The 27,644-nt window shown below is 40.9% G+C and overlaps 1 protein-coding gene across 2 annotated transcripts in view; it reads left to right on the top strand.

Moving 5' to 3' along the window:
• CNTRL (centriolin) overlaps positions 1 to 27,644 on the top strand; it is a 192,376-nt gene that overhangs the window by 154,339 nt on the left and 10,393 nt on the right. For both annotated transcript variants that reach the window (XM_089685257.1, XM_089685258.1), the window contains 7 exons: positions 10,001 to 10,226; positions 17,631 to 17,836; positions 19,401 to 19,541; positions 20,408 to 20,686; positions 22,496 to 22,558; positions 25,461 to 25,661; positions 26,936 to 27,040. In XM_089685257.1, the coding sequence (XP_089541383.1) occupies positions 10,001 to 10,226; positions 17,631 to 17,836; positions 19,401 to 19,541; positions 20,408 to 20,686; positions 22,496 to 22,558; positions 25,461 to 25,661; positions 26,936 to 27,040 (1,221 nt within the window). The remainder of the gene's footprint in view (positions 1 to 10,000; positions 10,227 to 17,630; positions 17,837 to 19,400; positions 19,542 to 20,407; positions 20,687 to 22,495; positions 22,559 to 25,460; positions 25,662 to 26,935; positions 27,041 to 27,644) is intronic.

Genomic DNA, 27,644 nt, shown 5'->3' with positions numbered 1-27,644 from the left:
TACTAATTATACAGTGTTGGTACAATGATCTTCCCTCTAAGCTAATGTCTTCTGAAAGGGGGACTGTCCCCCACCCCCCGCCAGGAAACACATCAGTCAGCGCTCACAGCAATTGGCTGTGAGTGCTGATCAGATGCTGATTGGCTGCTGGTTTCCAGCATGCCCATTCAACAGAAGATGGACAGGCTGCTGTACACATGGGCCGAATGTTGGCCAGTTTCTGTTGTACTAGCCGATATTTGGCCCGTGTGTACCAGGCTTTAAATATACTTGTAATTTGTACACAAGTTTACAAAAATCCCCCAATAGTTTGTGGTCATTGGCACTGTTGTAGAATAGACCTGAAAATCTGTCAAAGTAGAAAGAAATCTGTATTATAGTATGGCTGGAGGCTCTTGCAGTATGATGTATAACATAGCAAGTCCTGAAAAGGCCATTCCTGTACATAAAAAATGTACACAGGGCTGTAAGCGCTTCACTTTAATGCTGATGTTTTGCTAGACTCTGGCATGGGTTTAGGTTGTTTGTTTGTTCATCCTTTTACATTTTCATTCTGTAGTGACAACTGGGGGTTGCTTCCTTATGTCAATTATGTAACAATGCTGCCTTATTCCTGTCTGTGTGATAAAGTTATAAATAAATAATTTTAAAAAATAGCATAAAAACAAATATCCCAACTGAGCCCTACGATAAACTGAATTCCCATTGGCTAATACATCTGTACATCACCAGAATATAGTAGCATTGCCAAATGAGATTACATTATCATATTCATGATAATTATGTTCAAAAATTATTTATGAATAGTAATCCCCTTTTCCCCAAGGTCTTTATCTGGTGTTGACTATGTTGAGACGTCTCATGCTGTTTGCAGAACATATACAATTTGCAATTTCAGCATCCTTGTTCTTATCCCATAAAGAGGCTTTATATTGATACATATAGCAAGAGCAGAGTAATAATTGGGCTTACAGATGGCCATTTTGTCTTCTAACCACTATTTTCCTACAGTTTCCCCCTTGATAATTCCATCTCTCAAAAATTGCAAACGAAGGAGGGATAATGTGAAATATAGAGATTACAAACAGGATACAACCAAACATATATATTTTAGTTTGACTTTCAAAGCATGTATCCTTACTGTTCATTGGACAACTTCACAATATCTGTAGATTCCATGTTCCTCTGAAAAAGGTGGGCATGTGTGCATATAGTCATTATAATTGTAGCATTCTTTATTACTAGTCTGTGACACAAGGTAACGTTCAGTACAGCATTGAGTGAGGTGGGGCAAATTGTAATGATCAGTTATGAAAGTGGTTCTTAAGGAAAAACATTTTTTTACCTTGACTCATTCCCTGCATTATGGTAAAAAATGCCCCAGTATTTGTATTGTCCTCTCACCCTGTAAATACCTACCCGAGTGCTCACTTGTTCCAGCTCTGTGCCCTCTGCAGCGACTCTGGCTTCTTTCCCCTCTTTCACAGGACAGAGAGGCAGCAGAGGGACCAATTGTTTTCTGCTGCTGTAAATCAAATCCTGTAAGCAGAGAGCAGGGGCTGGGGCCGAACTGCACTGTGTGTGTCTATGTACACACACAGCTTGACTCAGGAGCGAGCCTACACATGCACCCTCATAGAAAGCTGCTTCCTACGGTGGTGCATAGAGCAGAGGAGGAGCCTAGAGCACTGGTGGGGAACCCCAGATAAGGAGGATCAGGGCTGCTCTGTAATATGATTATAAGCAGCACGTAAGTATAAACCTGTTATTTTCATTTAAAAAAATATAAAAAGAGCCTTCTACAACCGCTTTAGTAAAACACACCCAAGTTATTTCCTTGTACCTGTTTCATCAACAATCTGTTTTCTCAGGCCATGTAGATGTTTAGGCTTTAACCAGAGTTCCATTTCATACTCCTCATCATCATTTGCTTGGATACTGTGTAAAATCTACATAAAAACAAAATGCAATGATTTACAGATCTCAAACCCATATTTTATTCACAATAGAAAACATATCAAATGTTTATTTTCAAATATTTTTATTAAATTTTTTTCAGTTTTCTTGAACAGGATAACATCATATAGGAACATTCAAGTAAAAGGTTCACAAATGTAAGTTTACAGGACATGAGAGGAAAGAAGAGGTAATAGATCCCCACCATCCGGCTGGGGACCTGTTAAATGTGATCAAGTTTACATGAGAGGTATGCTCGTGGTTCATGAACCATGTTGCAGAACGTGAAACATAAGGAACTAGGTGGGGGATGAGAAAGGGCAAAAAAAAATGGGGAAGGGAAGAAGGAGGGCACCAATGAGCTGTGAATATAGTATCCGATAATATTTAGAACTAGTAATCAGGTGATTGAACAATTGGGGTGTTTTAACCAACGAGACCAATGTAGTGTAAATTTATGATAGGTGGAGTTTCGGAGGGCCGTTCTTCGTTCCATCTCGCATTGTAAATTGAGATCAGCAACAAGACGGGACAATAGGGGGGGTGACGAAGATCGCCATAGTTTAGTGATGTTTAGCTTTGCTGCTGCCAGAATATGTACGGTGATAGTGCGTGAGTGTATGGGGACTTTTTCTATCGATATATGAAGGAGGGCTAGTCCAGGATTTGGGGTCATTGGTGAGTCTATAATTGAAGAAATCATTTGGAACACTTTATTCCAGTACAACTTCATGGATTTGCAGGACCATAGCAAATGGAAGAGCGAGCCAGTTTTGCCGCAATGTCTCCAGCAGGTGTGTGACTGTTGTGGGTAGTACACAGATAATTTGGCAGGGGTTAGATAACTTTGGTGGAGAATTTTCAAATATGATTCCCAGTGGGAACTACATTTGGAGGCTTTGTATGTGATGGCAAACGTTGTTTGCCAGGATTGTGGAGTTGTTGGGAGAAGTAAAATCCTCTCCCAGTTAGTCAGAGAGGACGTATGGGTTGTAAATTGCGCTTCAATTAGTAATGTATAGAAGGTGGATATACCCTTCTTTGGATAAATAGTCTTATGAAAGAAATGGTGTGCTGTAGCAGGAAAGTCTATTTCAAGTGGTATGTTTGTTTTATGGAGCAAGTGGATTACTCGCATAAAAGTGAATTGCTCCTTATCAGGAAGATGGAATCTCTTTTGGAGGGTCTGAAACGAATCTGGTTTTTGAGTATTATAAAGGTCTTGAATATGATATATACCGCACGTTTTCCAAGATGTCAAGTTTAAATGGGGGGAAAGGAGGTGCAGCGATGATAAAGGAGTAGGGATTCGTAGATTATCTTTATGGGAATGCGTATAAGTCAGGAAGTCATGCCAAACCATCAGAGAGGCCTGGATACATGGATGCGTATGTAGAGGTCTAGTCTGAGCTATATTGGGGGTACAAAGTAAATCTGTTAGTATACCTGGTGAGTACAAGGAGGATTCCATGATAGTCCAGATTTTGTCTTGGGTGGGGTGCCACCAGTAGAAGAGCTGATCCAATAAGGCAGCTTGGTAATAGGATTTTAAATGCGGGAGACCGGTTCCCCCTCTGGAGAGCGGGCGTATCAGAAGGTTTGTAGCATATCGAGGCCGTTTGGAATTCCATATAAATTTATTCAGAATTTTTTGAAGTGTGGAAAAGAAGGAGGAGGGTATAGGAATAGGAATGGGTAGCGTACGGAATATATATAATATTTTAGGCAGTATGCACATTTTGACAGTCACTATTCTGCCTAACATTGATAAGGTAGCTGTACGTAGGTTTCTAAGCTCCTGTGGAATTATGTTGAGTAGCGGTTTAAAATTAGCTGTATAGCGTTGCTTGGTATTGGCAGTCAGTTTAATCCCCAAGTAGGGGATATTGTGATTTTCCCACTGGAATTGTTTTGTAAGCCGGTTTTGGAGTGGAGTATGCAGGTTCAAGATAGAAGACTTGGGTTCGTTAAGTTTATAGTATGAAACGTCTGCGTAGGTTTGTATGTGAGAGCGTATCGAAGTAAGTGATTTGTAAGGGTTCGTAATCATTAGAATAATGTCATCTGCAAAGAGACTGATTTTGTGTTCGTGCTTAAGAAAGTTGATTCCTGAGAAACTAGGGTCATTTCTGAGGTTAGATGCTAATGGTTCAATGAGTAAAGCGAAGATTATGGGGGAAAGAGGGCAGCCTTGTCTAGTTCCGTTAGAGATTTGGAACGGTTGTGAAAGCGTGCCGTTGGTGAGAACTCTAGCGGAGGGTTTGGAGTACAGAGATAGAATTGCAGACAGCATCCAATCCGTAATTCCAAATTTTTGGAGAGTAAGTGTCATGAACTGCCAGTGGATGCGATCAAATGCCTTCTCTGCATCCAGTGATAGGAGGAGTGAGGGTTGATTTTCCGATTCAAGGTGGTGTAGTAGTGAGATGATTCGTCGAGTCGCGTCGGGAGCTTGTCTACCTGGTATGAATCCTACTTGGTCAGGGTGGATTAGAATGGGAAGGTATGGAAGCAGTCGTAGAGCTATTATTTTGGCATATATTTTTAGGTCTGTGTTAAGCAGTGAAATTGGTCTATAGTTCTGATTTAATTGGGGATCTTTACCTTGTTTTGGGATAGTAGAAATTATTGATTGCAGCATATCAGAGGGAAATTCCCCTTTAGAGGCAACGTAGTTATAGAGAACCGAGAGGTGTGTTGTGAGAGTGGGTGCGAACGTTTTATAGTATTCATTGGTGAAGCCGTCGTTACCTGGTGATTTGTTTAAGGGGAGTTTGTTTATGGTTTTCTCAATCTCTGTGGGTGAAATCGGCATAGAGAGGGAGGCTAATTGGGAAGGCGTAAGACGGGGGAGATTGGTATGGCTTAGGAAATTTTCAATCGATGAGGTCGTTGGTTGGGTCGTCTTTGAGTCATCTTTTATATTGTAGAGAGAATGATAGTAATCCGCGAACGCATTAGCTATGTCTTGTGGGTTAGTCAACTGAGTACGTGAGATTGGGTGTTGGATCGTGGAAATTTTGTTTTTAAGCCGTTTTTGTTTAATGATTTTGGTAAGAAGAGAATTAGATTTGTTGCCTAGCGCATAGAATTGGGATTTTGTTTTTTGGAGGTTCGTATCATAAGCATGTAAGAGAATAGTACGTAATGTATTCCTATCTCGGTTTAAAGCCGCGGTCGTGGTGGGGTTCGGATTATGTTTGTTAGTGTCTTCGTTTTTGCGTTTAGAAGGTAGGAGTTGGTCAATTTGCTGGGACTTTTGTTTTTTAATGCGAGAATTTAGTTGGATGAGGATACCTCTCATATAAGCTTTATATGTTAACCAAAGTGTGGTAATAGAGATATCCGGAGTGGTGTTAGTTTCAAAAAAGAGGTGATGAGCATCTAATATAAATTTTTGGTTTTCTGGGAGTTTCAAAAGTGTAGAGCTGAGTCTCCATATGGGTGGAATCGCTGACCGTCGGTTGTCGTCCAAAGAGACGCTGATCGGTGCATGATCTGACCAAGTTATAGTACCGATTTTGGATGAGGACACATGTTGTAAAGTCCATTTGTCTGTGACAAACATGTCAATTCTAGAGTACGAGAGATGTGGGGGCGAAAAGTAGGTGTAGTCTCTCTCCGAACCATGTTGGCATCTCCAAATATCGTATAAGTCATGGTCATGCAAGAAGCGGTTGAAGTCAAGATTGGTTGGTCTCTTGTTAGACGAGGAATCTAAAAGTGAATTGCCAAGAATATTAAAGTCTCCTCCGATAATGAGTCTACCCCGCTTGTGTCGGGAGATGAGATTGTAGAGTTTGCGGTAAGATCTTAGTTGTTTACTATTCGGGCCGTATATGTTCACCAATGTATACGTAAGCTCGTTAATTTGGCATATCAAAATAAGGTATCGCTCTTGTGGGTCGATTATGGTGGAGGTGAGTTGGAAAGGGAGAGCGTCATTAACAGCAATAATAACTCCGTTCTTCTTTTTAACATTTGTTGCCATGAATTGTTGAGAGAATCGATGAAGATACAATTTAGGGGTCTTTTCTGTGGCGAAGTGAGATTCTTGAATAAAGAATAGGTCTGCTTGAGATTTTCGGATTTCTCTTGATAGCATCGATCTCTTGAATGGGGAGTTGAGGCCTCGTACATTAAGAGATGTAATGGTAATCATTTATAGGCCGATTTTCGGAGTGTAGGCATATTTGGGGTGTTCTTTGATAATATTCGGGGTCAGAATACTTAAATCCAGTGTTAGAGGTATATAGCTGATGGTGCCATGGGAAGGGATAGGTGGAAAGGAACGAACAAGAGTAAAAAAAAAACTTGCGTAGAACGCAAGTAACCAATGTAGCCCGGATCGCTACTTCAAAAATGGGGGAGTCAAACAGGTTTTGACCACCGGAGGGGTCATACCTATAAAAAATTTTGCAAATGAAAGTCATTAGGTATAGGCCGATCGCCAGAAATAGGAGTGTTCAGAGAGAACCGCCAGGGAAAAACATAAGCGCACATAGACGCGTTCCGTGCCGCTAGGCCCTTCAAGTCGCTTCCATATTTTGGATGGGATCAGGGTTGTGCTTCTGAGAGTCTGCAGGCAAAATGCTCCAGGCCTTAAGAAAGTCCAATCCAGCCTCCAAATTTTTAATAGTATAAATCCTGCCTTGGTGTCGCACTATTAATTTTGTTGGGAATCCCCATTGATAGGCCATACCATGATTCCTGAGCGCTTTTGTGATTGATATCTTTTTCCTATTGGAAAGTGTGGCCTTAGACAGATCAGCATAGAGACGCAGATTTGCATGAGAGGGTGGGAGTGGAGATGGGTTTCTTGCCGCCATCATAATTCTCTCTTTAACGTGGTAGAAATGTATGCGAACAAGTACATCTCTAGGGATGGATGTTGACAGGAATGAAGGCTTAGGAAGTCGATGTGCCCGATCGATCGTGGCCTCTACTTCAGAGAGTGTTGGAATTAAAAGCTTGAGGAAGTGTTGCAGATACGGTAACAATGCTTCATTAGACACTGTTTTTGGGACCCCTCTGAATTTGATATTGTTACGTCGCGATCGGTCCTCCATGTCAGCTAATTTCAGATTAATTTGTTCGATGTCTGATACGTGATCTGTATGAGCATCAATCAAATCATTGTGTGCCTCTATGATGTCCTGTCTTTGCACTAAAGCAGTAATTTGGGTTAATGGCGCAAAGATATCATTATGTAAAGTTTGACGCAGTGATGTCAGCATGTTCTTCATGCAGATTTCGGTCAGTGGTTGATCAGACGCTGGAAATGCGTCTGTCAGGCAAGGAGGAATGTGGTGGCTGGGGTGGAAGGTTTAGGGCCTGGCAAGAGTCCTCAGGGTCACTCTCTAACCGTGGCCGTGATTTGGCTGGGCTGCAGGTCGTGGGTGACAGTGGGGGTGACAACTCACCAGGGTCCCCTGTGTAAAGTCGGTGCTGCAGCCTGGGATCCACGCTCTGGGACCTGTAGTCCTCCTCCTGGCCGTTGCTGCCTCCCCGCATGTCTGTATGGCGGCCACCATCTTGGTTTCCCAGCATAACAGCCGGGAAGAAGTTTGTCAGCTTCCCTGGCTGCCCCGGGCTTTTTTTCCTGCGGGGCATGTCTAGTGGGCTGCGGGCACACCACGGGAGCTGCCGTGTGCTCTTAGTTCTCCCTGGGGTCTGAGTGAGCCGCTTCAATGCTGGCGGGTGGACGGAGCGGGAACTATCGCGCGTCCATCCTCGAGCCGGCCGCGCATGCGCCCCCCATATCAAATGTTTAAACTGAGAAAATGTGCCATTTCAAGAAAAAAATAAGGTCAATTTGAAATTGATGGCAGCAACGAATCTCCAAAAAGTTGGGACAGGGCCGTGTTTACCACTGTGTAGCATATCCTCTTGTTTTAACAACACAATGCAAACGTCTGGGAACTGAGGAGACCAGTTACTGAAGTTTTGGGAAAGGAATATTGTCTCATTCTTGCCTGATAAAGAATTCTACCTACTTAACCGTCCAGGGTCTTCTTTGTCCTATTTTTTGTTTCAAGATGCCCCAAATACATATTTCATTTATTTCTAATCCTACTGTAAAACTAGTAAGATACCTTACACCATACATTTCTTTAAGACTGACTCGAAGGGTGTCTTCCTAACCACATACCTCACGTACGTTGCAGGTGCATATGCAGGCAGACTTTAGCACAGCTCAGTGTCTGCTTTTCTCATCCTGGAGCTGTCAGACACTGGCACTCTGTCCCAAGTTGCGCTGGTCCAGAGAGGGTTTGCAGGTACCAGGATATACCTTCTTGTCTAGCTTGCCAAACTGTTGTAGAATAGATATGAAAGTTTATTTAAAGCTGTAATAAACCCCAAACCACAAATGTAATGTATTGCAGCTTATGAATCATTTGATGTAGTGGCTGCATTCATTTTTTTTTTAGGCTTTTTTCCCCTCTGTTTTTACCTGGTGATTTGGCCAGTAACACACCTCCTGTATTAGAGGCCCCCAGTCTGGATGAAGGAGCAAGGGGTGGCACCTTTTGGACAGCAGTATTGTCTGTCTGGGGGCAGGAGAGTGTTAGATGTACTAGCAAATTAATTAAATACACTAACAATTTGAGGCCAAACTACAGCTAATGGTTTATAATCAGTTACAGCAAACCATTTTTTCTTTTGGGATAAAGGTTATACATGAATAAATAAAAGTTGATTGTTGTAAGCACCCCTGCCAGTCTTAAATGTTTTTTTTCATCCTTGTAATGGATACATCTGGAAGAGAGCTTGTTCTTTTGAAAAACAACAGATTTACTGGCCAGATCACCAAGTGAAAATAAAGGAAAGAAAGCCTAAAAAGAAAACTAATGTAGACATCACATCTAAGAATTAGTAACTTGAAATATAATAAATGTTTCCTGGTAGGTTTAATACTGCTTTAAGTAGGAAAACGTGTTTATTTTAGCATGGCCACTTGCAATATGAAGCAAATCTTGATTGGGGCATCCCTGCACAGATTAAAAGAAAAGTTTGGGAAAAAAAACAAACATACATACTCTCCTAGATGGATGCAGCATCAGTCCCCCGCCGCCTCTAAGATCAAGGACCAAACAATCAAAGACCACTGATTTCTCTGTCTTCAGTGAGCTGAGAGCCAGTGACTGTCTATGAGCGTCTCTCTGCTCTGCCCCTCCAGTCCTTAATGAAGCACCGGGCTATGAAAGGGGCGGAGGAGGCTGGCACAGGCTCTCAGCGGCTTGCTAACAAGCCGATACAGCTGCCTGTCAGGAATCTGAATAGATTCCAACGTTAAGTCAGGATCCACTCAGAGTCTGGACCGGCTAAGTGACGTCAGTTGACAGTGGATTTTAGCCCACTGTTGGCTGAATACGGGTCACAGGATGCAGAACAGCGATGCACTCTTGTGACACACAGGAGAAGAAGGGCCAAAAGAACTTTTGCCCTACTCCTTTTAAATTGAATTGAATACTCTTTTACATACAGACCTCTCGCACTATCCTCCGATTGGGCACTAACAATATAAAATAGCTTGTCATTGCTAATACAACTGTATACAACCTGAATATAATAGCATAATTACCTAATGAGATAACTTTATCATTTTAGTAATAATTCTTAGACCATTATCCCCTTTTCCTCCATGGTCCTGTGGTGAGATATCTCACACCGCATGAAGAACATAAAAATCCTTCAATTACTGGTAGTCAGTGGCACTTTAACCACTTTCCCCCACCACTATTACGACAGTACATCCCACATGAATTTGACACGTTAAGTCCCCTCCCACCTTGACCTTTGATTTGCTGGGATCCTCCTTCCTGCTGTGTTTACAAACAGCCTATTCAGAACAGGCAAAGAGGAGCTGTCCAATGATAGTTTTTTTCTGAAGCTCTGTTAGAAATAAACAAACTCCAGAAATACCCATCCACTTCCTTGCCATTTTTTTTTTCTTTTATAAATACGGCAGTACAAAGGTGGCTAAAGATATTTGTCCCGTAACACCTGATATTTTTGACAGAAAAAATGTGTTCCTTTTCAGCGTTTAAAACAAACTATGAAGGACATCGAGCACCAAGAAGAACAGCTCAAGGCTTTGATAGCTAGACTGGACGATCAGAAGCAAAAGTATGAGTTTGAATTATCAAACCAAGAGAAAACTTTAGAAAGAATAAAATCCAAAGTCCTTTCACTAGAGGAGCATGCTCATAAGCTGCAGCAGGAGAAGAGATGGTGTGGAGATCTGGAGGAGTCACTGGCCAGTGCACGTAAGTTTCCCAATGCAGTGTGTTCTCCAAATGTATGTCAAAGTGTATTTATTAAAAAAAATGTTTTTTATATTTTATTAGATTTTTCCATTTGAAATCTTAAATACAGTAAAAAACATACTATCTTGTCATTCACTTCTATTATTTTCATACAAATACATAAACAAAACTACAATTTTCCCTCCCCTTGCTCAGTCCTCCCTCATTCCCCCCCCCCCCCCCCCACCTCTCTCTCCTTTGCCTCTCTACGTCCTTCATCTCTCTAGGAAGTGCTAAGGATTTCTTCTTCTTCCTTCACTTATTTTAACTCGAATTTTCTAAATTCTACAAATTGACTTGCTCTCTTTAAATCCTCCCATTTTATTTATTTTTTTTTTACGAAAGCACTCCATTTTATCTTCCTCAATATGATGAAGTTCCACCATTTTATATATCTGGTCCACGTTTTCTACCCAATCTTTTATTTTTGGTGCCTCTTGTTCCTTCCAGAATCTGGGTATCAAACCTTTTGCTGCATTTATAAAATACAGTAGACAAGAATTTTTATATTTTTCCACTGTGAGCTCCGTACCATGAAAAAGACAGATTCCTCGATCTCTTGGGATTTTAATCTCAGTTATCTTTTGAATTTGATGAATTACTCCCTCCCAATATTCCTGAATTTTAAAACATTCCCACCAAATGTGTCCCATTGTGCCCCTTTCCCCACATCCACGCCAACACAAAGGTGAATTTTCTCTACATTGTCTATTTGCTATACTTGGTGTAATATACCACCTCGCCAAACATTTATAATTAATTTCCACCTCCTTCATATTTACATTCCCATGTGTTAATCTATAAATCTTCTTTTGCTTTTTCTCATCTATTTTTACTCCTAGTTCCCTTTCCCATTTCTCCATATATGGAGGGGTCATGACCGTTGTCAATCTAGTGAAAATTTTATATATTCTAGAAGTCCCGTGTTTCCCCTCTCCATGTGTATTAAATAAATGTTCAAATAGGTTCCATTCTTCTTTTGTTCTTAGAGGCCTGGGGAGCTTTCCTATTAAATGTTTTAATTGGAAGTAACGCCACTCATCCAATCTAGTGAACAACTCTTTCTTATTTTTCAATTAAAAAAAAAAAATTTCTTCACCCTTCATTATATCTATTAATTGTGCATCTTCCTTTTTTATCCACTTTCCTGCAATTTTATTCCTTCCCTGGCAGGAAGAAATCTGTGTCCACTATGGGCATCAACATGGAATTAAATTCCCATCCCATTTGTTTGTGCACTGTATCCCATATTTTTATTAGATTACGTGTATATACAGTATACTTGTGCTCTCTACCAATCCACAATACTGAGGTGGAATCCAAACTATTCTACTCAGTTGTGTCTCACTTAGTGTATTTTCTATTGCTATCCAGCTTTTCCCCTGTGCATTATGTGTCCAATCAAAAATTCGTGATAACATTACTGAATTATAGTATCTTTTAAAATCTGGTATACCCAGTCCTCCATTCTCTTTATCTCTACTTAAGATTTCATAGCTTATTCTAGGTTTTTTTATTCCCCCAGATATAACTTATCATTTTTTTAATTATTTTAAAATACCTTCCTGGAAGCTTTATGGGTATCATATGAAATTTATACAAAATTTTTGGAACAATTACCATTTTTATCAAATTTATTCGCCCCATCCATGATAGACCTATCCCTAATTTCCTTAATTCATCCTTGATCTCATTTAATAAAGGGATATAGTTTGTTCTATATAAGTTCTTTGAGGATACGGTTAGATTTCTTTTTCCTTCCAAGAAAAGGGGAATTCTTTTTGTAAAAATTTTTTCTCTTTATTTAGAAGGTTTATATTTAAGATCTCTGTTTTAGTTGAGTTAATTTTTAAATTTGACATCTCCCCATATTCTCTCAGTGTTTTCATTAGGTTAGGCAATGTTATCCTAGGGTTAACCACATAAAACAGCATATCATCCGCATAGGCTGCTACTTTATGCTCTGTCTCCCCTATCAAAATTCCTTTTATATCTATGTTTTTCCTTATTGCTAGGAGAGATTCCAGGGACAGGACAAATAGCAATGGTGACAGTGGGCAACCCTGTCGTGTCCCATTATGCTTCCTAAAGTACTCAGCTCTCCATTGACCTTTATTGCTGCAGAGGGTTGACTATATATTTTCCTTATCCATTCTCTCATTCTAGGGCCTATCCCCAAAACTTCCAACGTATCCAGCATATATCTCCAATCTAATCTATAAAAAGTATTTTCCGCACCCGCCAATAGTAACAAGCGGGAGCTTTTTCTTTCTTACTTTTTTGTATCAGAAGCAAAAATCTTAAGCCGTTATCTCTACCCTCCCTTCCCAGGACAAAACCCACCTGATCTATATGAATCCATTCCGGCATTAGGTCCTTCATCCTATTTGCCAGAACTTTTGCATATAGTTTTGTATCACTGTTCAGTAGGGATATCGGTCTATAACTAGAGCACAGAGTCTCATCTTTTCCCTCTTTCTGTATAATTCTTACATGAGCTTGTAAGGATTCCTCCCTCATTTCCATCTTACCTCCCAATGCATTCATATATAACCTCAATTATATATTAATTGATCTTTATATTTTTTATAATATCTCACAGTGTACCCATCAGGTCCTGGGCTTTTCCCTGCTTTAGTACTCTTCAATGTTATTTGAATTTCTTCCTGCGTTACTGCCTTTTCCAGGGATATTAACTGTTCTTCTCTTAATTTCGGTAAACCCGCCTTTTTTAGATATGTCTGTCTTTTTTTAGTTCTTTCTTCTTCTTTTATTGGCTCTTGTGGAGTGATATTATATAGCTTACTATAGTATTCTTTAAATACTTTTGCAATACCCTTAGATGAATACGTTCGTTCTCCTTTATTATCTCTTATTTTCTCTATATAGTTCCTAGATTTCTTCTTTCTCTGAGCCCTCATTAAATATTTTCCTGGTCTATCTCCCCACCGATATCTCTCACTTGCCATCTTATCAAACACTCTCCTCTTTTCTTCCTCCAATAGATTATTAAGTTCTTCTCATTTATTACGCTCTGCTTAATCTCTTTTGTTATTCTCTTTTTATGTACCTGTTCTAATTCACATAATTCTCCAAGAAGCGTGTTTATTTTTGCTCTTCTTTCTTTTTTTTTTTTCTTCACCCCAATCGGTATCAAAATTCCTCTAATATATGCCTTATGAGCTTCCCACACCGTTGCTACTGACACTTCTTCAGTCTCATTTCTTTCAAAATATTGCTCTATTTCTTTTTTTAACCTTCTGTTCCATATCATGATCCTGGAGAAGTGTCTCCATGTGTTTCCTTTATTTTGCTCTTTACCCCATAATAACCTCATTGTGACAGGTGCATGGTCCGATATTGTTATAGGTTCTATATTTACTTTAACCAAAGACTCCATGGGGTTTATTTACTAAAGCTGGAGAGTCCAAAATCAGACTCCCTTTTGCATAGAAACCGCTTCTAACCTCAGCTTGTTCAATGAAGCTTTGGCAATGAAACCTGGAAGCTGATTGGTTTCTATGCAGAAGGGAGTCTGATTTTGGACTCTACAGCTTTAGTAAATAAACCACCATGAGTCTATGGTCCAACAATATATAATCCAATCTTGAGTACATCTCATGTGCATGAGAGTAGAACGTGTAATCTCTGTCCTTCCGATGTTTAATTCTCCATATATCTACCAGTTGACACTGGTGTAACTTTTTCCTCAAGGTTTCAGGTACTTACTACCATCTCTCTGCACATGTGACGACGAGTCTATCAGTGGATCCATGCAAAAATTAAAATCTCCTGCCACAATTCGTTTACCTTTTTTAAAATCCATTAGTTTCCTCAGAATATTTTTTAGATATACCTCAGGTTTTTTATTGGGGCAATAAATATTTGCCAATGTACATTCTATTTCCTGCAGTTTCCCCTTTAAGAACAGGAATCTCCCCTCCGGATCTTCTATCTTCTTTTTCAATTTAAATCTTATATTTTTCGCAAAGCCTATTGCAACACCCTTAGCACGTTTAATTGGGGAATCTGCATAAAACCAGGTTGGATAGTACCTAGATTGTAACTTTACTTTTGTTTCTTGTACTAAATGTGTTTCTTGTACAAACACCACTGCAGAAAATCATTATTGTATTTCTTTGTATCTTAAATCTTTTCCCTGGGCTGTTTAACCCCTTAACATTATAAGTCAGAAAATTAACCTCGTCCATTTTTACCATACTTTTCCATTCCTTCCCTAGGATTCTTCCTAACTGGTCCACCTCTATCTTTCTCGTAGAGCCCTAAACTCTCTCCCACTTCTCTTCTCCCCCTACCACCCCCCACTTCCCTCCCCCTCCTCTTTTAGGCTTTTAGTTTGCCTATGAATCATTCGTGGTCCTATTCACACTGTTGATTCTACCTTAAGGTGGAACACTGATCATGCACACCTCTCCAGTTTGCATATCCCATCCCACATGTCTCGCCATATTCTAGGAACTCTATAACCAGGAGAAAGGCGAAGAAGAAGAGGAGAAAAATTTTTTTTCTTATACCCCATAACATTTCAGAATATTTCAGTCTGCAGTAGAGAATAATAGTTTGGATCTGTGCTTTGAGTTTAAAGAGTTGGAAACACAGTATGGAAATCGCATATTCTCAAAATTGTCTATCCTTGGTTATTTATTTATTTATCGAGTTTATATAGCGCCAAAGGGTTTGCTCAGCGCTGTACAATAGAGGGGGACAATACATGAAACAGAACAGTAACATCAAACAGTGCACAAGGGATAAGAGGGCCCTACTCATTCGAGCTTACAATCTAGGAGGGAGGGGGTAGAGGCACAGGAGGAAACGGCTGTGGGGGATGGAGTGGTAGGAGGGAAGGGCAGCGGCTGTTAGGTGAGGGTGGGGTAGGCTTCCCTGAAGAGGTGGGTTTTCAGGAAGCGCCTGAAGGTGAGGAGGGAAGGTGACAGTCTGATGGATTGGGGTAGTGAGTTCCAGAGGATGGGGGAGGACCTGGAGAAGTCTTGCAGTCGTGCGTGGGAGGAGGAGACCAGGGAGCAAGATAGAAGGAGGTCCTGTGAAGAGCGAAGGGTACGGGTAGGGTGGTACCTGGGAATCAGGTCGGTGAGGTAGTTAGGGGCAGTGTTGTGAATGGCCTTATAGGTCAGGGTGAGCAATTTGAATTTAATGCGTTGGGCAATGGGGAGCCAGTGGAGGGAGAGGCAGAGGGGGGTGGCAGAGGTGGAGCGGCTGGTGAGGTGGATGAGTCTGGCCGCTGAGTTCAGGATGGTCTGAAGCGGGGAGAGCCTGCACTGGGGTAGGCCGGTGAGGAGGGAGTTGCAGTAGTCAAAGCGTGAGATAATCAGGGAGTGTACGAGTAGTTTAGTGGTGTCTGATGTAAGGAAGGAGCGTATCTTGGCGATGTTCCGGAGGTGGAGCCTGCATGTGTTTGTGAGAGATTTGATATGAGGTTTAAAGGAAAGGTTTGAGTCCAGAATGACGCCAAGGACCTTGGCTTGCTGGGTTATGAATATGTTTGTCGATATCCTTCCCAGCTGTCCTCTCAGTAGGTCAATATATCTTATATATAAGCAACTATTCCCTTTGGAGGTCTTCTAGATAGTTCTGGAAATGGGTCCCAGGTAATAGACTTAAGCTAACCTCATGCAATACAATCTGACAGTACAGTCGTTGTTCAATCTCTTTCAGATTTGCAAAAATCATATTTGTAATATGAGGGTCTACCTAAGAGATCCAGTTAATCAGGCAGGACCTTGTACTTTATAGTTGTTGGTAGATCTAAAAGAGATTGTATGGTCAGATTGTAATGTGTATGGTGGTGACTGTAAAAGAAGTCTGCTGAAAGGCAGAGTGGAGTTGGTGTGAAATACAAACATATAGTTTTATAGCTACTAAATGAGAGCTGCTTGTCGCGTAAACAGATTCTACAGTTTATCCACATGTTGTAGAAGAGGGGACAGGCACAAACACATACTACAAGAGAGCTTCAATTTTGCATATTAACTGCTATCTTATTAAAAGGAAGAGAGGAAAAAGTGAAAACTGTGTGCACTTGCGTATTTTTATAGTTATAGTAAAAAAAAAAGATTTTTATGGGACGTAAAATTTCAGTTTCCCACTTAGTTTGACCCTGAGGTAAAGATTGCAAATCCAAAATAATATTATAGGAAAAGCATTAGCTTAGTTGGTTAGACATTTTAGTTGCATTCAGAATTGAAAACATGTTTGTTTTTTTTTGTTTTGTTTTGTTTTTTTGGGGTTTTTTTTTTTTTTTACCTAGAGCAATTTATGGAGAATATCTTAACCCCCTGGGGTAGTAAAAATTGCATTTGTATTTCATCTGTGTTTGTAGCAATATGGTGGGTGGTTGCGCCATTAAGATGAGCCAGATCATATCCCCACACTTATGTAGCAATGCAAATTTAACACATGAGTTGTTGCTTGGACTTGGACATGCCAGAGGACATGCATGTCCTGTGCTGTCCATCAATATGGTGGCAGTATCCCGCTGCATGCACAGTAGTAAACAGCCTTTACAGACACTTAAGTGCATGTGCGGTTCCCACCACCATATTTTTGACATCACAATATGGTAGTAGTATTTAGCTCAAGCATGGTAGCGTCGTAAGAGTTTGTGCATTTTTGCTGCCATATTGCTGTTGTCATACTGCCTGTGTATATGTGGTATTGGAGGGAGGCCCATGCACTCACATTACTGGAGTGTGGCAGAACGTCTTTGTCCTTTTTGGCTGCACCTTTTGCAGCTGTCTTTAATAAGATATGCCTGTATCTGTGGTATGCAGTAGGTACGATGACTGAGCTCAGTAGAGTTGTATGGTATGGTGCTCCTTTTTCTTTTTTTTTTTTTTTTTTTTTTTTTTTTTAAGTGAAATGGTCACCTAATGAAGAACCTATTATTTATTTTGCAATGGGGCAATAATGATTTCTCTTCAGAGGCAACATAGGGGTTAAGTAGATGCCCAGTCTGAAAATTCTTTCATATATTTTGATTCTCAGGGGCATATTTATATCTAATACTGCACACATAGGCGTTATTGGAGGGGCCCATGCACCCACAACTGGAGTGCTCCTCCATACATACAGTATTTTAAGATGACCTCAGCCCAAGACAATAGTGTAAGAACAGTGGCAACAGATGCCATAGTGTACACCACAGGGCCTACCTGGCCATATACAAACACCCACTGAAGATTACGCATAGAAAGAGGTCAGCCAGCCCTTAACATTTTGCAGCCTTCTAAATACTCTGCCAGCAATTTACTCTCCCACTACCACCATGCCTGCACACAGCCAGGGGGATAAAGATGTCTATTTCATGGAAAATTATTGTATTTCCAGGCCATCTTCTGTCAGAGCACGAGGAGAAGTTACGGGATAAAACCAATGAGATTTTGGAGCTGCGGAACGAGACTGAGTTTTACAGGAATGAACTGAGCAACTTGAGAGAGCAGTTGTCATCTGAAAAGAAGAATGACGAAAATACAATAACAATGCTGAAAGAGGCTGTGACAAAACAGCGGCTGCAGTACGAGAAATCGACTGAGGTATTGTATTGTCTGTGGCAGTACAGATTTATCATATTCTCACTGTGCATAACATTTATGAATGGGTATAAAATGTTCTCATAATGTGACTTTGCTGTGCAGCCTATCCTGAGCTGACTGACAACCGACACTTGGCTTCCTGTATAGTAATCCCATTGAAGAATAACACTGCCATTGCTGTGCTGGAAAAGTACTCTGAAGCTATTCCACCTCCATTTAGCCATCTTCAATTCTGAACATATATTTGTCAGTTATTATTGTAAAATGCATCTACATAAACCAGCAATTTATATGTCACCTTGTCTCAAAGGAAACCTAAAAATATGTGAAAACGAAATAAACAAACCACTGGGCGCTAAATCCCACAACGAACATAGAGTAAACAAGGCTGGTCCCAGAGCTGCTCTAATGACAAGAGTATAATGTAATATTGATGAAACCAAGAAAATCAGAGCACTCGTGGTAAAAGCCATAGACAACCAACAGTCAATATGTCTGATCACCATGTTCCAAGAGATCCATGTGGTATTATGGTACAAATAAAAAGACTGGCACAAGTCACATGCTGAAAGGAATAATGGGAGCTGCTTACTTTGATGTAAACATGGCTGTGGGAAGCCTAGATGGTAAACACCACAGATGGAAAGATGGTGGAAGGGCAGCAAATGGTAGGGAATGTATCCACAAACTAATAGCCTGGTGAGATGCCACTTGAGAGACCAGAAAGGACTCCTCACTGTTACCGAGGATTGTGCACCGGAAGTGATATCGCGGTGCTTCCAAGAGCATGTGATGAGACAGAGAAAGCAGTGGAGGCAGCGGACAGCAATGGACACACTGTCAGAGCAGCTGCGGTCCGGCCAGATGCTGCTCAATAGTGTAGCAGAGTCTCCTTCCTGCTGAGGACTCATGATGGCTGCCAATGCTAATGATGGCTCATGATGGCTGCCAGTTTCACTAATGATGTGAAACTGGCTGCCAATGCTAACTTTTCCATCTGCAAATGCAAGATGCCTGGCAGTCACTGATCCTCTGGTTTCAATAATTTCTCAGTGACCTGCAACACGTTTAAGGAGTTTTAACTTGGATGTTTTGCATGCTTGTTACAGATCAGTGACTCACAAATACTGAAACCAGAGACAGACACACAGCTAAAATTTTCACAAGAAGGCCAGACATGGCAGCCAGCATATCTCTTTTGGGATGGGTACCTTTAAAGCGGAACTCCACCCAAAAAGTGAAGTTTTGCTTGTGCTTCGCGCATGTGCAATAGGGATCCAGCTCTGAAGCCAAAAGGCTTCACTGCCGGTTTCCCTTACTTAAGATGCTGACTCCAGCACCTGAAGCCGATTGAAGAATCGGCTTCGGTGAGGACATCCCTGGACCCCTATGCAGGTAAGTGCCCTTATATTAAAAGTTAGCAGCTAAGCAGCTACAGTATTTGTAGCTGATGACTTTTAATTTTTTGGGGGGAGCCCGGAGCTCCACTTTAAGAACACTTTTACTAAGTTATGCATCAAATGGCACTTCAGAGTTCTTTACAACCCTGTTCTTTTCATTGCAGGAACAGAAACTGGAAATCAGCAGTCTGAAGAAGCGGCTCCTGGCAGTAGAACAAGCTGCTTATGATAGCCATGAGAGGGCCAAACGTCTGCTCAAAGAGCTGAAACAGTTACAGGCAGAGCATGCCATACTTCAAAAACAGGTGGAGCATTAACTGTTAAGGAATCACACTAATAATTACATTATTTACAAACTCTGATTTGTTGTAATGATAATTAGCTCTATTTATCAAAGTATAGAAGTAACCTTCCCAAACTTGTGTAAACACCTCTATAGAGAAACCTAAAATATCTATCTGGCCTCAGTCACAGATTGAACGTTTTGGAGATCATTAAAGATGCTTAGGTAAGAAAAATTTAAAGATGATCTATTTGGATGTCATTAAAAAATGCTAAAGGCCTGGTGCAGAATTGGAGCAGGGCCCCATTAAAACTTCTAGTAATCCTGCTATGATATTCATTATTCAGTACTTCCTTTTATGACGTGACAGCTGTCTACTAGTTGTACTGCATGGTCACTCTTTCGCATGCTGCTCCTGGTAGAGGCAACAAACACTTGAGCCAACCCATGTTCCACAGCTATGGTCTACTTTTGGCATCAGGAAGCTGTTCCAGAGAAGTGATGGGCAGCTAACATTGGAGCAAAGACTTGTAGACAAGAAGCAACTGTAAGAGGCAGGAGGAGATCAGCAGCACTGAGATGGAAGTAAGGATGAAAAATGAATTAATTTTTTTTATTTAAAAACAAAATGGTAGTTGTTTAAATGTAATTCAGTTAGTTAGGATTTAGATCTACATTTAGGGACAGGCAGCATAGGAAAGTTTCCTCCAATCACTGATCATTCAAGGTTTCCTTTAACAGGCATTTAAACCCTCCAGATCCAGAGGTTCCTTTTCTATATAACAATTTGATGGTCAGATCATGTGAGCATGTTTGGCCATCTTCTAGTGTCTCTGGTCATTTTTGTAGTCCCTAAACAATTGATGAAGCTTTTTATTCTCTCTGCAGCTGAAGAGTCAGGAGGAGCTGGACAAGAGGCAGCAAGAAGTTAATGAGGCCGTGAAAGAGTTAAAAGCTCAGGTTAAGCGGGAAATCCAAAGCACCCTGCAGGATCTGCACTGCTCTACGAAAGATGAGTTGGAGGAAGATGCGGAGGCCATACTTGAACACAATCAAAGTTTTGACTCTCAGCTAAAGAGTCTGAAGGAGAATTTTCCCTTCACAGCAAACTCTGTGTCATCATCAGAACTGGCAGACAAACTTGGGAGTAGCCAGAGTCACTTATCGGTGAGTTAACTGAAATCCACAAAGAAAACCTGCAAAAACTGACCAAGGTGGCCTTCTGCACCCTAACCTCCTTTGCCTTACTGTTGAGCCGTCATCCCGTGTATAATATACCTTGTGAAGGAAGGTTGGATCTACCTTTTCAGTTCCATATCTTAGTGGCCTAAGTCAAGTTAAGCCAGCCATACATGAATCGAACTTAGGCCAGTTCAGCAGGGAACAGACAAATTTTGATCCATGTATAGGTACAGTGGTTGTACAGAAGTCGATCTATCACTATAGCCAGCAGTGCTGATCAGTGTATTCTGACAGCGAGAAAGTCTCCTCTCTTTCAGAATACAAAGGCTCTGTGGTAGCATTCCCCCATCCACATCGAATGTGTGGATGAGGGAATCAGGTCACTTTTTTTTTCAACCTGCTGGTTGAATGAAAAAAGACTGATTCATGTATAGGCTGCTTTAGTCTGTTGTGTAAGGGTTTCCCCTCCACCTTTGTCTTTTCCTGCAGTCTTTTTACTACTCTGTGGCATCCTTGATTGGGGCTGTTTTCCTGACCTGTCTTTCCCCACATAATTTTTTTGGACTGCCTTTTGACAATGGCACTTAAAGGTGGCATTTCTTTTATTTTGCTGTTTGCTTTCACTAGTCTTTTTACCAAAGTAGAATGAGCGAAATTAAAGCACAGTTGTTTCTCTGACTTGTATAATTGCCATTTCAGGATCCATGCACACTGGCCTTAAAATTGCTGCTTCTGCAGGAGTTTTGCGCTTCGCCTGTGGAAGCAGCTCAATGTTATCCTATGTGTCCATGCACATTAGGGTATTTAGAGGCATATTTTAAGCTCAGCATTTAGAGGCAGAAAAAAAAATACCTGGAACTGATCTTCTGTGTGGCTCTCACTACAGCAGCTGAAAGCCAGTATCTTCTCCTTCTTCCCACTGGCTTTCAGCTGCTTCAGGTGTCACAAAAGATTGGTTCCAGTAATTTTCTCCACCCATGCACATGACTCCCTTCTGTCCACTATCAGATTCCGCCACACACACACTCTGCTTGGGCTCCCCTGTGTGCCCTTTTACCCTGGCAGCCGGTGGAAGAGGAGAGTGGGGAAGACGGCAGTACTGCAGGGAATCTTCAGGATGGAGAGTGGGTGACAGGGCTAGTAAATATGTAATTTACCAGCCTCTTCCTTTTCTAAATGAACACAGTGATGATCAATACCGATCACCTCAGTCTCCTTTTCATTCACCTGCAGTGCAGCTGAGGCTGCAGAAAAGAACAGGGGAATGTGTTTCCTCTGTCCATTTCTCTGTCTCAAAAGTGAGACTTAAGGGGTCTCTTTAGACCTCTGACCAAAGACCCCCCCATCCCCCAACAGCATTGTGAAAACATTTTAAAAGATTATATTTTAGCCACACCCACGGTTTGTCACCAGGTCACCATCTCCCTGGTAGGGGCCCAAGTGCTTTACTTTACCGGGGCCCATGATGCTATTTAGGCAACACAATTCTTCCTCTCAAGCAATAAGCATCAGGGCTCATGTCAGAGAAGAGTGCAAGCCACACACATCACTCTGCACTTCAGTGGTAGTTAATGAGCTCAGAAATGTAAACCTCTGATCAGTCTCCTCAGTGAGCTAAGTGCTTTCCTGGATAGCCTGTGTGGCATAGTGAAATCTCAATACTTGGAGGAATCCCGTGTATGTCCTATTCAACATTCTGCAGTGCTGATAAAATGGACAGTTTCCAGTTATGGACAGTTCCCAATACTGGGCGATATGAAGATAACAGGAAAGATTCTTATGTTTTCAATGCAGGTGGACCACTGGCGTGGGGAGGCACTAAGGGAAGAGCTCAGACAGCAGGAAGATCGACTGAAGGTGAGCACATTTTATAACAGAGTTTGCATATTCAGCGAAGTGCAGTAGCCTACAGCAACTAATCTGAAATAAAATCCTAACTGACTGCGGTAATTGAATCTCTAATTACTCCAAGCTCTGCTTGGCATCATCACAGATGGGACATTTATAGACGAATTGGACAAGAACAACAAGACTCTACATGGTCTTACAGATGCATTAGCACCTGTGGGGTTATGTAGTCATGTAATAAATAAAATACACCCCATAGAAATTGTTGACTTTTTCAACATATTTTAGGAGGGTAAACATTAGATTTTTTTTTTTTCAATCCATGCCTACAGAAAATTGGTAATATAGTTGATTGAGAAGACACGAAAAATGTGCCCTTCAGTCATTCAAAAATATCAATAGATGTAATGGTTGTTCAGTTTTTAGCATGACAACACAATGTAGTCCTTCAGATACCATTGTGCTGTGTTGAACTTTTGATGTGCCCTTGCGCCTTTTAGGAGGAATGGGTTACTTCCAGGCATATCTGCCCTCAAGATGGAGGTTGTCATAGCTTAGAGTTAGAGAACACGCTAGAGAGAGAGGGGCCATGACAAGTTAGCATGGCTTCCACATACATTTGCAAATGTATTCTTCACCTGAAATACTGTCTTCAGTTAGCAACACGCTGGTCTACTGTTACTGTGACCTAACACACACTATCTTTGATTGAGCAGTATTTAGAACACAGTTCCCAAAGGCCTGGTCATTGGCTGTATGTTCCATGGCAAATTGTAATCTTGTAATGTTCTAATTGAACAGCATAGGCTTTTTCTTAAAGTGGTTAAAAAAAAACGGGCACACACCCTGCTCCCTCCTCACAAGATTTGACTGACAGCAGCAGGAGCCAATGGCTCCCGCTGCTCTCCGTCTGCCCTGTGACAGAAGGAAAAGAGATCAATGCAGCTGCAGATGAGCACAGCACCGAATTGAGAGAGGACTCATGTAGATATAAGGGGGCAGGTATCCGCTAGTGGAAGTTTTTTTTTTTTTTTTTACCATAATACAGGGAATGCATTAGGGTAAAAAAAACATCTGAATTAACAACTACTTTAAAGTGGTTGTAAACCCTTACATATACCCAGTGAAGCGACTGGCCGCAGATGATACACAGAGATGAAACAAATCATCTGACTTAAGTTATACCTGTTTTTCTACAACCATCTATCCCCAGCATCCATTCAAAATGCAGAATTTTCACAGGATCTCTCAACTCTGGAAATCAGGAGGTGGTTAGCTAAAGTTACACTTAGTGAGGAGACCTCTGAGCGCTGATTGGAGAAAAGTGACTCACCCCCCTTCACACAGGAACAGAGCTGAGGCTGTCAATCACAGGCTGTGCCCTCTCCTGTTACCATTTTTCTCTTAGTGTCAGGAAAACTCATCAGAAGTGATTCATGCTGATAGCAGAGGAACTAGGCAGCAGACAGAAATGACACTCTGTGCTCCACATTGAGACAAGTACACAGTATAGAGATATATGCCTTGTTCATATTTTTTTTAACAGTTGCGTTTATTGAAGATGTACAGTGGTACAAAAAACAGAATCACATAAAAACCTAGTCAAACGGTCAGTACACGACAAGGTATACAACATACTTAAATGATCTAAAGAGACAAAATCCTACAGTTAGTCTCCCAATAAGAGTCTGTGTGTTGCCTAAGATGCAACCTGAGCAAGCATGTTATCCAAGAATGCAATTTGACACAGTGGTCAGTGTCCAGCCGGGAAAAAGATGAGGCGAAGAAAATAAAGGGAATAATGTATATAAATGGAAAAAGAAAAAAAGGGGGGGGGGGAAAGGGCATGGAAGAAGATTGGAGTTCCTGAGCATTGTGTCACTACTTATACTGCCCAAACATATCCAGATAACTGTATACACCACCACCTAGACTGTGAGATCCTGTGCCTCCACCCAGCCAGCATATCAAAGGTTTACATCCACTTTTTAATACACTTCTCAGGTAGGTTCAATTGGTGCAACTTCTTTCTAATTGCAGATGCATGCATTTTGATCCCAACTGTTGCAAGAGTTGCCTGCTCACCATGCAAATTGATTTTGGGGTTCTTGGAGACTTCTTTTGGCATCACAAAGTCAGATGTTGGGTTGAATTGCTGGCCAGCCAGTCCTGGACAAATTAGCAGCTGTTTGAAATTGATGCCACTTGTAGATGTTCCGTACAGTGCAATTTTGTTTTTAAATTATTTTAGTGACATGTTTCAATCCCTTGCCAGACATCCACAGCTTTCTTTCTGAGGGCCTTAGAGAGTTCCATTGATCTTGATATGATGCTACATGTGTCAATAGCAAAGGAATCCCCAGACCTTAGATGTCTGAGGTTTACATAAGACAGCATCTACTTGCATACTCCCTAGGGAGGTTCTAATCATTGGGAACTAATCTGGAACACCGGATTTTGAGATCATGGATTTGAAGTGGTAATAAATTCAGTAGTATACTTATTTTTTCCATATGACAAATCATATTTGTTGCTAAGTTTAGATCAAATAAATACGCCATGCCAATTTTGTGTAACCTTTGTTCAAATTTATGACATTTATCTGTCGGCACTTTTTTAATTAGGATCTAATGTTTGTCTGTTCCAATATCTTAAAGTCAACAATTTCCATGAGTGTAAATACATTTTTACATGTCTGTAGGTAACTCATGCCTTAGTGTGTGTTTCTTGCCTCCACCCTCTTCAGATCAATCTATGATAATCTTTTGAATTGTGATCATTCTGTATTTACATTGATGTATTTCGAAGAGAGTTGTGCACAGACCTCACAGGGAGCATACATATAAGGATAGTTATGTGTCTGCATTACAACTGCCAACATTCTTCTAAAATATGCCGTGTGCATTCCTAGGCCCAGCTCCACCTGCAGATGTGTAAGCAGGCAGATGTTTTGAGCAGAGGCCGACTGCAGACGGTTGGGTCTCTGTACAATCTGAGGAGACAGGTCAATGCTCTGGATGAACTGGTCAGTAACATATCAGCAGATTCCTCATTCCATTCCCAGAATTCCTCAGATGCAACACCGTTACTGAGCGAAGAGACACGTAGCATGGTGAGTGTAACAAGACTTTAAGTGATTTTTGTCTATAACATACAACTGAGACATAACAGCAAATGGCATAAATGGCAATGTAATACAACCTATCAGATCCATCCTGTGTTGCAGTCTGGGCATGACACAGACTCTTTCCTTCAATCTCTGATCTTTTTTCTCAATATATTAAGCTGAGCTTGAGAAAATACCAACTATTCAGTTTCTTTTCTGCTTCTGGAAAAGGAAAAAGTACTGATGGAAAAGGTAAACCAAGGAAAACAAAGTGTAGTGTAGACATAAAGTCTGCATGACTCTTCTAAATTGAAAAAATGAAGCAGACCTTGCTCCTTTTTAAGAAAGGTACACAAGCCCTTTTCTTGATTGTGAGCAATCTGCTGCGTTTCATGTGCTGCCTAATCTCTCTTTCAATCTTTCTCTGTTAGGAAGGCTGTTAATCCTGCATTTGCTGGGTTAACAGCTGGGCATATAGGCAGGGAAAGGAGTTTTCCTGTCTATATGCAGGCCACTCGTGTGTGGAACATTCCTGCTCACCGTTTTGTACATCGGGTCCAATCTGGCAGGGATCTGTAGTAGTTTTCTATATTGGAAACTGTTGCAATCCTTTTGCTGCTCTCACTGTGCTTCATTCTGAAATAGAGGCTGGTGTGAGTGATGCAAATGGACCTAAAACCAGTCTGCTCTGTTAATGTGGCGCATGCCAATTGCACCAAATTCCTGCGCTATTCTGATAGCACAAAAGCATTCGTTAATTCCCCCTGCTATGTTCACAACCATAGAAATGGGTCATACTAGTCATGTGAGGTCGTCTTTTACCCATGCTGCCGATTAGACACTGGTTCTTACTCCTTTCTGTTGTCACTACTTAAAGATGAATTTAATATTTAAAGCTCACATTTGTGACATGTAGAAAAAGATGCAATGTCTATATCAGACAATCACATCCTTCTAATTCTGCAGTACAGTTACAAATCCAGATCTGCATCTTTGTTCCGGGTCAGAGATTCGAACCAATAAAGCCAGAGATTAAGAATATTACAGCAAGTCATCTAACATTAGCCTTTGCAAAATGAGAAGTCAGCAATAACAGTCTTTCAGGGAAGGTTTCCTTTTAGGGTACTATCTTCTATGTTCTCTCCCATACCCAGTAAAGAGTGTTATCACTCTCCATATTATATACTATTGCTATCACTCTCCATACTAATGAGACATTTACCCTGCTAGTGGTTCAAGTGTGGACTCATTCATGGTTGTCGCAATTTCCTATATTGCAGAACTGTAAAGCCAATACTAGTCCTATCCCTGTAACCGGACTGGCGGGATCACAGCAACTCTTCAGTAGTGGATACTCGGCGACAGTCTGCCACCTGGAGAAATAGGTGAGTCTCCCTTTATCATTTGTAAAAGTAGCAGATTAGCACCAGTACACTGCCATTAGCCAATACTAAATCATAATGCAACCTTTTCGTGCTGTTGCTGCAAATTAAGTTTGTCCCACAGCTTTTGTGTTTGTCAACATTGGTGTGCTGGTGATGCTCTGCTACTTTTACAGTCCACGTCATTATAGTGCCATCAGTTGAACTGTCACTCACTATAGCACCTGTAGAATCGAGACTGAAATGTTGTAAGGAATGTTCTAGATCACATGATGTGCATTTCAACCCTGGTTCATATCACTGTGGCACAAAGGTAAGCATGTGTGGAATTTGACTCTCCTAGAAGCATCAGTTCTTCCACACACGTCTTCCATACTTTTGCCAGGATAGTGACTCGGTGACTAGATTCATCATCACTGACTCTGGACTAATATATGGTACGTAAATTGAAAGGGGGTAAAGGTTACCTATGCTAACTTTTTAAACGCTAAGTTTTTGGTTTATAGAAGATAACTTGGAAGGAAGATATAAAATGATTTGTGAATTCCACTTAAAGTGATATAAAAGACAATTAAAAATAAATAAATAAATAACAGACATGCCATAT

Source organism: Staurois parvus, unplaced genomic scaffold (assembly GCF_062004578.1).
Source record: "Staurois parvus isolate SC_StPar_1 unplaced genomic scaffold, SC_StPar_1.0 ptg000365l, whole genome shotgun sequence".
Lineage (NCBI taxonomy): Eukaryota > Metazoa > Chordata > Amphibia > Anura > Ranidae > Staurois > Staurois parvus.
Note: the sequence above shows the minus strand (reverse complement) of the source record. Positions and strands in the feature narration are given on the sequence as shown.